This window comes from Scomber japonicus, chromosome 6, assembly GCF_027409825.1.
Source record: "Scomber japonicus isolate fScoJap1 chromosome 6, fScoJap1.pri, whole genome shotgun sequence".
Lineage (NCBI taxonomy): Eukaryota > Metazoa > Chordata > Actinopteri > Scombriformes > Scombridae > Scomber > Scomber japonicus.
Window position 1 is genome coordinate 1,725,197 of NC_070583.1, and position 13,028 is coordinate 1,738,224.

At 42.8% G+C, this 13,028-nt stretch overlaps 1 protein-coding gene across 1 annotated transcript in view; it reads left to right on the forward strand.

The window, feature by feature from the left end:
• Positions 1-10,585, forward strand: part of LOC128360320 (melatonin receptor type 1B-B-like) — a 64,024-nt gene extending 53,439 nt beyond the window's left edge. The window contains exon 3 of the mRNA XM_053320724.1: positions 9,836-10,585. Within this exon, the coding sequence (XP_053176699.1) occupies positions 9,836-10,585 (750 nt within the window). The remainder of the gene's footprint in view (positions 1-9,835) is intronic.
• Positions 10,586-13,028: the final 2,443 nt, after the last annotated feature.

Below are 13,028 nucleotides of genomic sequence, written 5' to 3' on the forward strand. Positions count from 1 at the left end.
AAGCTTCTCTGTCCAGATGGGCCAGTATACTTCGGCCACTTCCCCCCTGAGCTGTGGGGTGCCTCAGGGTTCTATTTTGGGCCCCCTCCTCTTTTCGATATATATGTTGCCATTGGGATCCATATTTAGAAAACACGATGTCTCATTTCATTGCTTTGCAGATGACGTGCAAATCTATCTGCCCTTAAAAGCAAATGACCAAGCCTCTGTCCAGGTCTTATTAGACTGCCTCAAGGACATTCAATCTTGGATGGAAGTGAACTTTCTCTCCATGAATAAAAATAAAACAGAGATTATTTTATTCGGGAAACAAAATCTCCTAGATGGCTATGACAGCGCCATTGGCACCCTGAAGTCTCACTGTCACCCATCTGCAAAGAACCTTGGTGTTATTTTGGACAGTGACTTCAAGTTTGATAAACAGATAAGCTCAATCGTAAAAACAAGCTTCTTCCAGCTAAGATTATTAGCAAAAGTAAAGGCTTATCTCCCCAGAAATGATCTGGAGAAAGTCATTCACACCTTTGTTACCTCACGGTTAGACTACTGCAATTCTTTGTTTGTTGGTCTCGACCAGTCAGCTCTGCGCCGTTTACAGGTAGTCCAGAATGCAGCCGCCCGCCTGCTGACTGGAAAGAAACGGCGCGACCACATCAGTCCTGTCCTTGCATCCTTGCACTGGCTGCCTGTTCACTTTAGGATCCAGTTCAAGGTTTTATTAATTGTTTTTAAGTGTTTTAATGGTCTGGCACCATCTTATTTATCAGAGCTTATACAGCCTCACAGTACATCTAGAGCACTGAGGTCAACAAACCAGCTGCTCTTGGCTGTACCTCGGTCCAGACTCTCTACTCGGGGGGACAGAGCCTTCTCAGTGGCAGCCCCCAAGCTGTGGAACAGCCTACCTTTCCACGTTAGAGCTGCACAGTCTGTAGAGCATTTTAAAACACTACTAAAAACATATCTGTTTTCCTTGGCGTTCAATCCCAGCTAGGCGAGAATCCTTGGCTTCCTACTTTTTATTTATTTTATTTTATTTTATTTATTTTACTTTTTATTTGTTTTTATTTGTTTTATTCTAATTTTAGTTTTTTTTAAAACTGAGCTCTTACTATTCATTTATTGTTTTTATTTATTATTATATTGTGTGTGATTATATTGTATTTTAATATCTGTACAGCACTTTGGTTCAACTGAGGTTGTTTTTAAATGTGCTTTATAAATAAACTTGACTTGACTTGACAGGTGAGCGCTTATCACCTCTCAGTCCTCTTAAATGTAGCTGCAAACAGCCCACAGGAGGCTGACCTCTCTCTCTCTCTACCCGACCGTCCTGGTGGAGCAATATTTATGTCCCTGAAGGATCAGAGCTATACGTGGATGTAGTGGCTGCTCTCCTCCCCTCCTTGCGCTGTGTAGTGCATTTGTATACCAGATCACATGCAGACAGTAACTCGCAGCTCTCAGGAATGAGATGATGGTGATTGCTGCTTGACCTAATTGCTGTAAGATAAATGCCAAGGAGGAGCTCTGACCTACTGCTGTTTTTGTCCCCACTTAATTTATTTTGTGTATTTTTTGGGTTATTTCGCCTTATTATACTGACCTGTGAGTGACTTTTTTATACAGTTGTTGTTGTTGCCAGTACAGGTGGGCTGCCATATTTCTGTAGGTGGTTTGCTTCTCCCCTGCCTGTGTTTTGCATGTATAATTTACAACATTTTGCATTATTTTGATTTTGTGTGAAAAACTTATTGTGTGTCTTTTTGTGTTGCAGTGTTTTTGACTTTCCCTTATCCCGGCCTGGTGGTGGTGGTTCCCCCTTCCCCTCACTCACTCCCTCCTGCAGACTTCCCTGACACCCCCTCCCTTGTACTGGTAACCATTTTTAGCCTGCCACTGTTGTGCATTTTAAGTATTGTTTGTATTCTTTTATATTTAACTCGGCTAGTGATGTTATCATTAAGTCTCTAAAATCACAGCCATTTAATAAAATCACATTTGTCTATACCTGGAAACTCACGTCCCTGCTCCTCCTCTTTATACAAACCTATATAGTAAGTGTGTATTTCCCTGGGTGAAACTCCCAGGGTGGCGTTGTCACATCCAGTGTCAGGGGCTTATAGTTGCCCCGGTCACACAAGGAACACATCACCAACGAGATACGTTTTAACAGATTTATTAACAGAATTTGAATGAATTGTGTATTCTTGATGCGGAGTGATTCTTGATACAGTGATTCTTGATGCAGTGTGGGGAGGTTGGACGAAGGATCCACCGCTGCGCCCGGGCAGTGACAAACCCCCAGGAACCTGTGAGAGAGGAGAGAAGAACAGAAGAGAGGGTGGGGGGTGAGGGAAACTCGAAAGTGAGAGTGAACGAGGGGGAAGCTGTTAGGTCTGTTTATATAGGAGCCGGAAGGAGTGTAATTGGTGTGTGTTACGGTGATTCTTGATGCGGTGTGGGGAGGTCGGATGAAGGATCCGCCGCTGCGCCCGGGCAGTGACGAACCCCCAAAAACCTCCAATTATTTGAGACATGCTCGTACGGATCTTAGATCTTTGAGTCTGAGCAGATATAGCGGTGATACGTTAATGAGGCGTTAATAGTGATAAGTCCAAGATACAAGCAAGACGGCACGGGTCGAAGTGCGATGGTGACACTGTGAATTCTGAGCATCCAAGGAAACTGAAAAAATGATCATCATAAAAGAAGGAGATACCGTTCCAGCTAGAGAGGAGATGGAACCACAAGCGAAGCTCGGTGAGACATGATTGGTTCAGTGAGGAGGAAGACAGAAGCGACGGGACTGAGGATGCAATAGACAGCAGGTGGCTCTAAGAGCGTCGATAATGAAATAGTTATGGTGATGAAATAGGACAACATATATGTTACTTTGAACGTGTGACAGGGGCATTGATAATGAAATGGTAGAAGTGATGAGATAGGACGATGTGTAGGTTATGTTGAACGTATGAAAGGGGCGTTGATAATGAAATGGTCGAAGTGACGAGAGAGAATGATGCATGGTTCTGTCTGATGAAGTTGAGGGAGTAGCACTTGGGGGCAATGACATCCCGGTGTCACTGCCCGGGAGAAATGAGCTGCAGGGATCAGTGTAGTCAAATATGGGTTATCCTGGTACCTCGATGATGAGACAGTGGGGTGCTGGAATCCCGGTGGCAGATGTTCCGGTTGAAGCAGAGTGCTGGCAGCTCTCGGTGCCAGGAGCCTTGACTAGAGCAGGCTTCTGTGGCAACTAGAGCAGGATGTCCATTATAAAAGCTGCCTGCTGTCGAACTAGGCGAGCCAAGGTTGGATTGAGTAAACGGCGGGGTCACTGACATCAAACATCCTGGCGGAATTGAAGTGGTGCAGATGTAGTGAAAAACAGCAGCAGGGTCATTGGCATCCTGGTGCTGATGTTCTGGTCTAAGCCGAGTGCTGTGATTGGAATGAAGAGACAGCATGGGTTGCAGGCATGTCTATAACTAAGCAAAGTGCTGCTGTTGGATTTAGAAAACAGCATGGTCGCAGGCATCCTGGTGCCTGATGTCCCTGTCTAAACGAAGCGCTGCGTTCGTAGTGAGGAAACGCCATGGTTGCTGGTATCACTGTGCCCGATGTTCCCGTCTAAGTGGAACACTGTGGTTGGAGGTAGAAAACCACATGGGTCGCAGGCATCCCGGTGCCTGATGTCCCTGTCTAAACGAAATGCTGTTGCTGGAGTAAAGAAAACCTCATGGGTCGCAGGCATCCCGGTGCCTGATGTACACGAATAAGCGAAGTGCTGCTGTTGGATTTAGAAAACAGCATGGTTGCAGGCATCCCGGTGCCTGATGTCCCTGTCTAAACGAAGCGCTGCGGTCGTAGTGAGGAAATGGCATGGTTGCTGGTATCACTGTGTCTGATGTTCCGTCTAAGCACAACACTGTGGTTGGAGTTAGAAAACCATAGGGATCGCAGGCATCTCGGTGCCTGATGTCCCTGTCTAAACGAAATGCTGTGGCTGGAGTAAAGAAAACCGCCTAAGCCTAGGAGCGGCGCTGCGGTTGGAGTGAGGAGATGGCAAGGTGTTTATGACTCAGACAAGGGATCATCCCTATGTTCTCCGGTACCTATGTTCCCCGGGTCCTATGTTCCCCGCTTTGTATGTGACCGGGGAACATAGGACCCTTTAAAAAAAAAAAAGGTCCTTTGTTAGGTAGCAGCAATATCGTTGTGTCTTTTACTCGGCTGCTTTGCTTTGCGATATAAAACCATCAGGCCAAGCTGTTACATAATCATATGTGATGAATGATGAGCCCAATAGTTGTGTCCAGATGGTTAAATAGCTTTGTTAATCATGCGTAATGTGGATACCTACGTTATGGCTCATCTCATTGGGCACACAATGTCTGTGTGTAGTTATGCTTTTGCGATGTTTTTTTGAGAACACACATAAAGGGCCGGGTCTACTAAAGGTTTGCATGTATAAAAACGTGTGCAAACTTGACTGACTTGAGTTTGTTTCTGCCAGAATGAACAAAATATTGGTAAATAGATTTATTTCGCGCACGCAATGTGATTTACCAAACCTGAAACAAATTGCGGGGGAAGAGCGTCTTTATTTAGCACGTTTGAAAGTCAAGTCTTAACTGGCACAGCTTTGCCACAAATGACTGCGGTTACTGAATTAATACCTTCCAGGGCAAAAGCTCTTACATCTCCATTTCCTTGCGTCTGGGTCGTTCCAGCGAACTGTAGCAGTTTTTCAGGTGTGTTAAAAGTCCCTTAAGTGCCGTTATGCACGCCGCACCTCTCTCGTCCGGTGCGCTCCTCTCCTCTCCTCTCCTCCCTCTCCAGTACCTGGCTGCTCACCTCTGGGACCGGGACTGAGAGACGTCACCGCTGCCTTCACTCCGTTTTTGATCCCTCTGGTCAGGGCGTTTAGACCCGAGTATGGCCTGAGTGTCCCACCTGAGTTCTGTGCCATAGCGCGCACCTCCATATGTGTGAATGTTTAGCTGCAAACTACTGTTGACTATAAGAGCAGTTGCTAACAGCTTTTTTTAAACTCAGCGTTGCATATAGATTAGAAGATAAGTATGATCATACAGGTTTGCCACAATTATGCAACTATTAAACCCAAGTTATCAGTCTTTGTCTGATGCTATTATTGAGAGTGAATAACACGTGGTTTGTTATTACTGATGAGAACGCACAAAACGTATAGGCGTAGACCTACGTTGCACAATGCAACAGTTATGGAAATTATGGTGGGAAAAAATAATCCTTTAATAGCTTTTATTGGACCCGTTAAGGAAAAGCGGGGAACATAGGACCGCTTTTTTTTTTTTGTTTAAAAAGGTCCTATGTTCCCCGGTTTTGGGAACATAGGACCCTTTCTTAGAAAAAAGGTCCTATGTTGCCCGGCAACAGTGGGAAACATAGGACCTTATTTTAAATAAAGGGTCCTATGTTCCCCGCTGTTGCCAGTTGATGAACAAACCGGGGAACATAGGACCTTTTTTGGGAAAAACGGGGAACATAGGACCCGCTGAACATAGGTACGCTCCCATGCCATTCACTTTTTATGTTCTGATGAGTTGCTGGACAGTTGAATTTCCCTTCAGGGATGTAAAATGATCTATCTATCTATCTATCTATCTATCTGTCTATCTTTTGGGAACGCAGACACCTCTTTAAGGCAGATGGATTTTGCCTTAACAAGTCAGGAGTACAGCTGTTAAGCTACAACATTTTTGATTTTGTGCGTCAGTCACCAGCAGTCCCTGCCAAGGACAAGACAAGACAAGACAATCCAAAACAACAGATAAGACAGCGTTCTGGAGAAGAATTGTTACCGCCTGAGATAAGGACTGACCGTGAAAGTCAGCACACCCAGAGAGAGGATTTAATGTCATCATCCTTGCCCCAACACACGGAGTCTCCCCCAGCCCCAACAGCCCAACAGGAGGAGTCTCCCCCAGCCCCAACAACCCAACAGGAGGAGTCTCCCCCAGCCCCAATAACCCAACAGGAGGAGTCTCCCCCAGCCCCAACAACCCGACAAGTGGAGTCTCCCCCAGCCCCAACAACCCGACAAGTGGGGTCTCCCCTAGCCCCACCTGGAGACTCCCAACTTTCACCCACCAGGACCCAATCCAGCCTTTCATTCTCTCCACTCAGTCAGGACTCCCCACTTCTGGATTTCACCGACAGGATGAATGACCTTGTCAATGCTGGAATCCAACTCACACCACGCCCAAACCCCATTTTTTCTCCCCTCAACTTCCCCCATCGTCAAGCCCCTCCCATTCCACCACGCTCGAAACAACCATCACCCAAGAGTCACAGAGCCCCCCCACCTCCCTTGACTCAGATCATCTGTGAGTCTGACTGATATGTGCCGGGTCCAGGCTGCAATACTGATACCAATTATGTTCTCCCCCAGGAAAAGTCAGGGCCCTATGGAGTTCAGGTAGTTTTCTCAATCCCTGTGATGACAGGTAACAGAAGAATGGTTAAACTGGTGAGAAATAACAAGAGTTCAATTAAATCTGCTAATTTACTAAGTATAGCATGTCAACCTCAAAATATACCAGTGTCTCCTGTTATCTCCACAAGGTTAGCTCTACTCAATATCAGATCGCTAGCCAACAAATCACTGCTAGTTAATGACGTCATTATGACCTATGATCTTGATTTTTTACTTCTTAGTGAAACATGGCTGACTGAATGTAGCTGTGGTGCTATTCTCAATGAGGCAGCACCAACAAATTTTAGTTTCATGAACAAGTGTCGAACTGGTAAGAAAGGCGGGGGAGTTGCTGCCATCTTTAAATCTGTATTTCAGTGCAAGGAAATTACATTAGGTGATTTTAGCTCTTTTGAACATCTCTGTTTTTTATTAAAGGGTGATCCAAAAGTTCTTTTTTTAATCATTTATAGACCTCCAAGATACTCAGGAAAATTCATTGATGAGTTTGCTGAACTGCTGTCAGTTATCTGCACTGACTACAACTTTTTTATCATAACAGGGGATTTTAACATTCATGTAGACAATAACATGGACAGTAATGCCAAAGAACTCTCTGCTCTACTTGACACTTTTGGTCTCTTGCAACATGTGAAAGGGCCCACACACACTCGAGGCCACACTCTGGATTTGGTTATCTCTAAAGGTGTTGATATTTCTTCTGTTGATGTTAAGGACTTGGCTCTTTCTGATCATTTCTGTGTGTTCTTTGACTTACAGATCATTCCAAATGTTCAGTTAACCTCTGTGTCTGTTAGGAGAAGGTACATAAATGAGAATACCAGTGCAAAGTTTATGGAGGCCATAGCTATGTCACCAACTGTGAGTGCAGAGTCAGTTGATGAACTCCTGGATAAATTTAACTGGAAAATCTCAAATGTGATGGATGCTGTTGCACCTATTAAAACTAAGACAACCTTGAGCAGAAAGAAAACACCATGGAGGAACACTATGATGATAAAGGCTTTAAAAACAGCATGCAGGAAAGCAGAGCGTAAGTGGAGAAAAACTAAACTTCAAATTCACCTTGACCTCTACAAACAAAGTCTTTGTAATTTTAAATATGAGTTACTCAAAGCTAGACAGCAACACTTTTCTGAAATAATTAATAAGAACATCAACAACACTCGTACTCTGTTTGCTACGGTTGATAAGCTTACAACCCCCCCTCAACAGATAGCTCCAGAACTCCTTTCCACAGAAAAATGCAATGAATTTGCTTGCTTTTTCAGTGAAAAAATCCAGTCCATAAGGTTAAATATCAACACAAATCAACAAAACAATAAAATGATGCAATCCCTAAGACCTCCCAGGATTAACTCAACTGCAATGTCAGAATTTAAAATAGTTGACCAAAAAACCATAGAGGAAACAGTGCAGCATCTAAAACCATCAACATGCTGTCTTGACACAATGCCATCAGATTTCTTTAAAACTATTGTGAACTCTGTCCAAACTGATTTGCGACAAGTAATAAATAGCTCACTTAAATCAGGTGTGTTTCCTAAACTCCTAAAAGTAGCTGCCATTAAGCCACTCTTAAAAAAGACAACGTTGGATGCTTCCATGTTAACCAACTACAGACCTATCTCAAATCTTCCTTTTATAGCCAAGATCGTTGAGAAAGTGGTTTTTAATCAACTCAGCAATTTCTTGAACTCCAGTGGCATTTTTGACAAATTTCAATCAGGCATCCGACCTAACCACAGTACAGAAACAGCTCTTATTAGAGTGTTAAATGACATAAGGTTGAACAATGACTCAGGCAAGGCCTGTCAGTTCTGGTCCTGTTGGATCTCAGTGCTGCATTTGACACTGTGGACCACAGTATACTGTTGAACAGGTTGGAAACCTGGGCAGGACTCAGCGGAACAGTCCTAGACTGGTTCAGGTCCTACTTGGAAGAGCGGAGTTATTTTGTGACCATTGGAAGTTATGAATCTGATCGAGTGGCTATGACATGTGGAGTTCCTCAGGGGTCAGTTCTTGGACCCCTTCTGTTCAGTCTATATATGCTGCCCTTGGGCCAAATTCTGCAGAACTCTAATGTAGACTATCACAGTTATGCAGATGACACACAGATATACCTAGCACTGTCCCCAGATGACTACAGTCCAATACAGTCATTGTGTCACTGTTTAGAGCAAGTAACAAATTGGATGAACCAAAATTTCCTTCAATTAAATCAGGACAAAACTGAGGTCATTGTTTTTGGCAATAAAGAGAAGAGGATTGCTGTCAGTAAACATCTCGAGTCACTCTCTCTAAAAACTAGGGACCAAGTCCGAAACCTTGGCGTGCTGATTGACTCAGATCTGACTTTCAGCAGTCACATCAAATCAGTCACTAAAACAGCCTTCTATCAGCTTAAGAACATATCCAGAGTGAAGGGTTTTATGTCTCAAACAGACCAGGAGAAGTTGATTCATGCTTTCATCTCAAGTAGACTCGACTACTGTAACGGTCTTCTGACTGGACTCCCACAAAAAAGCATTAAACAGCTGCAGCTCATTCAGAACGCTGCAGCTCGAGTTTTGACCGGAACAAAGAGATCAGAGCACATTACTCCAGTTTTAAAGTCTTTACACTGGCTCCCAGTCAGCTATAGAATAGATTTTAAAGTTCTGCTACTGGTCTACAAATCACTGAATGGTTTAGGTCCAGAATACATGAATGACATGTTAGTAGAATATAAACCCAGTAGAGCTCTGAGATCTACTGACTCAGGTCAGATAGTTGAGCCCAGAGTTCAAACTAAACATGGTGAAGCAGCTTTTAGCTGTTATGCTGCACACAACTGGAACAAACTACCAGCAGAACTGAAATCAGCCCCAACAGTGAACACTTTTAAATCCAGGTTAAAAACATTTCTCTTCTCCTGTGCTTATGATTGAGCTCTTTTAAAGCACTTTACATTTTAATCTTTCTTTTGCACTCTATGTCCTTTTAATGATTTTAAAGCTAATTTCTTTCATTTGCACTCTTTGTCCTTTTAATGATTTTAAAGCTAATTTATTATTTTATGCTGCAATCATTTTATTTATGTCTTTCTATTTTTCTGTACTTTGTTTTTATTATGGGGGGGTGGGGGTGGGGGTTAATTGTATGTTTTACATGTTTTTCTGTTTTATGTAAAGCACATTGAATTGCCATTGTGTATGAAATGCGCTATATAAATAAAACTGCCTTGCCTTGCCTATCTATCTATCTATCTATCTATCTATCTATCGACCAACCTCATCCTTAATTATTAGATTAGTTATTGATGTTGATTGATTATGAGTAATTTCTCTCTCTTGTCTCTTTCTCATTCAGGTAAGTGGCTTCCTGATGGGCTTGAGCGTCATTGGCTCCATCTTCAACATCACAGGCATCGCCATCAATCGTTACTGTTACATTTGCCACAGCTTCAGCTACGACAAGCTGTACAGCTACCGCAACACGCTGCTGTTGGTCTCACTCATCTGGCTCCTGACAGTGGTAGCTATCGTGCCCAACTTCTTTGTTGGCTCGCTGCAGTATGACCCACGTGTGTACTCATGCACATTTGCACAGACAGTCAGCACGTCCTACACCATCACAGTGGTGGTCATCCATTTCTTCGTGCCCATTGCTGTTGTCACCTTTTGCTACTTGCGCATCTGGATCCTAGTTATCCAAGTGCGGCGGAGAGTAAAGTCAGAGGTGCGCCCTCGCATCAAGCCCAGTGACCTGAGGAACTTTATTACCATGTTTGTGGTGTTCGTGCTGTTTGCCATTTGTTGGGCACCACTCAATTTTATTGGGCTAGCTGTTGCGATCAATCCTGAAGCAGTGGTACCTCGCATCCCAGAATGGCTATTTGTGGTTAGCTACTTCATGGCTTACTTCAACAGCTGTCTTAATGCTATCATCTATGGCCTGCTGAACCAAAACTTCCGCAGGGAGTACAAGCGAATCATCATGTCTGTGTGGATGCCTCACCTCTTCTTCCAGGAGACGTCACGGGGGGGTACTGAGGGTATGAAGAGTAAACCCTCACCAGGACTCAATAACAATGAGCAAGTGAAAGGAGAAACTCTGTGACACTGTTTCCCTCAAAATCTCTTCTTCTGTGTTCACTTGTGCAGTGCCATTGATCAAACCGTATTCTCTACTGTGCCAAAGCCTCAATGAACTCTAGAAATACACACAGAGTGACCAGCAGTGAATGTTAGTGAAGAGGCATATTGACTACAATAACTGTGTTACTCATTCTTTTTAAGAGTCATTCTTACAATCTAAGGCTCATCAATTGGTCAATTTGGTTTTTACTGATTGTATCTACAAAACACCCAGATTATTATTAAAAAAAGATTTTTCACTGAGCTCAGTTTACAGTAAACCACCACAGCTCATAATAAGTTTCCTTACAAAACACAGAGTAGCTATAGTATGCTGCATGGGTACATGCACTGTGTGTGTGTCTCCAGGTGCACCTGCTTAGTTTGGTTCATGTAGGCAGCAGCGCAAAGTGCAAAAGGGCTGGATGACAGTGGATGTAGATCAGAGGTGACTAATATATACTCTCAGCCAGTTACATCACTGGTCTCATAGCTCTGAAAAAGATGAGCTCACCAAATGTAAATCTGTTCTTCAGGAAATCATCTTATTGTCTGGGGGTGGGTTAGGGTTAGTGTTAGTGTCACAATGTGAACACACACACTACGCATCTGTAGCAAGATGACAGAGGTTTTTATAATAACAATTGAAATAAATAAATAAAATCTGGTGAAGTCATTTATATGGTGATGCTATTTCAGTTTTGATTCTATTGTATCTCACATTGTAAATGGTCACATAGTCAATGTTCACGACATAAAAGTGCTGCAATGTATTTATGGCTGTGCTATAACCCAGATCTCATTATCACGTAGGACAATAAATATCACAATATAGCACATTTTCTGTCAATGAATGAGTTTCTAGTCCTAATCTGTGTCTGATCAGATGTCAATATCAGTTTGCTGGGTCTTTAAAGACACTCAACCTGATGGATCTGTTTAAATAACCTAGAATTGGTCAAATAGGCAATTTAATTCACCATTACTGTGAGACTTAGCTTATTCTGATAAGTATTATGAATAACAATTCTAATATGTATGTATGCAATAATCTCTCACATTTCGCAATAATCTTTTATTTGTAATTTTTCCATGTTTGTGCGCTGCTGCCCATCAGTGTGTGTACACACGTTTTGCACCTGTAGGCAGATAATACTATCTTGATTAATAAGTAAATAAAATACTGCACCATTGACTTCAGACCAGAGGCCTGTACTACGAAGCTGGATTTTCTCTTATCAAGGTAACTTCAGGGTTAACCCTGGGTTTTCCGTACTACGACGCTGGTTCATTTCTTACCGGGGTAAATCACCATGGTAACTTATGCTGAACGGCTAACCTGCTCCAGAGCAGGTTATGTTCTGGATAAGAGATCAATGAGTATAAAAGCACCACCTCCTGACCAATCAGTTCTCTTAGAAAATGACCCGCCCATTCTTAGAAGACCCTGTCAACATTGGTGCGCGGATCGTGAGAGGAGCGCTTAGGAGAGAAAGAGTTTTTAGGGATAGATGCAATTTTTTAATTGACCAAAATATATATTAAAAAAACAATCCTTGAGGCATGTGAGGGATATTATTCTGTATATTATACAGTTGGTTTGACATCCTGAGATCAAAGGGTCAGGGAGCATAATAACTGTATTTATTTATTGTAATTGTAAAAAATTGACGAAAAGATATATTTGTAAAATAACCCTTGAGGCACATGAGGGATATTAGTCAGGTTTATTAACAGGTTTGTATTTTGAATGTTGAATATTAAACTAACTTAATGTCGCTATGAAAGGAAGGGCACTGAGGAAGCGATCTGCCCCAAACGTCTGTGCCGTGATAAAGTGACATTGTGTGATCACAGTGCTGTCCGTTTATATTGTCCAATTTATTAATATTGTAGCTATAATCTCATGAATTTACGCATTAACAGAGTCGGCAATTTTCTGCCAGCATTCCTTCCTGGCTTTTGCTGCAGCAACAGTGTTGCTTTTGGCCTGGATGATGTGTTTGAATTCTTCATATTGTTGAAGAATAATTGTAAATGGTAAAGTAGGCTGCTCTGCAGGGTTTCTGCATGTTTGCGATTGGTCAGACGCTGCAAACTCCTCCCCTTTATGTGAGCGTGCAGTGATCCAGATTGGAAAACCCTGGGTTCAATTACCGAGTTGATAACCATCTTCGTAGTACCGTTTATCCAGATTGCGAATGTCTGGGTAAATCAACCCAGGTAAGAGATATCCTGGGTATGTTAATCCAGCTTCGTAGTACAGGCCTCAGGTTTTTGTTGGTCAATTGTGCAATAACATGACAACTGTGTCAGTCTTAAACTAGCAAAGACATTTCTGTTGCGCTTGGTGTAAGATAGGGCCCTGACAGCCCTTTTGCACTTTGCAGTTACTTTGTACCTAAAAAACTGCAAAGAATAGGCAA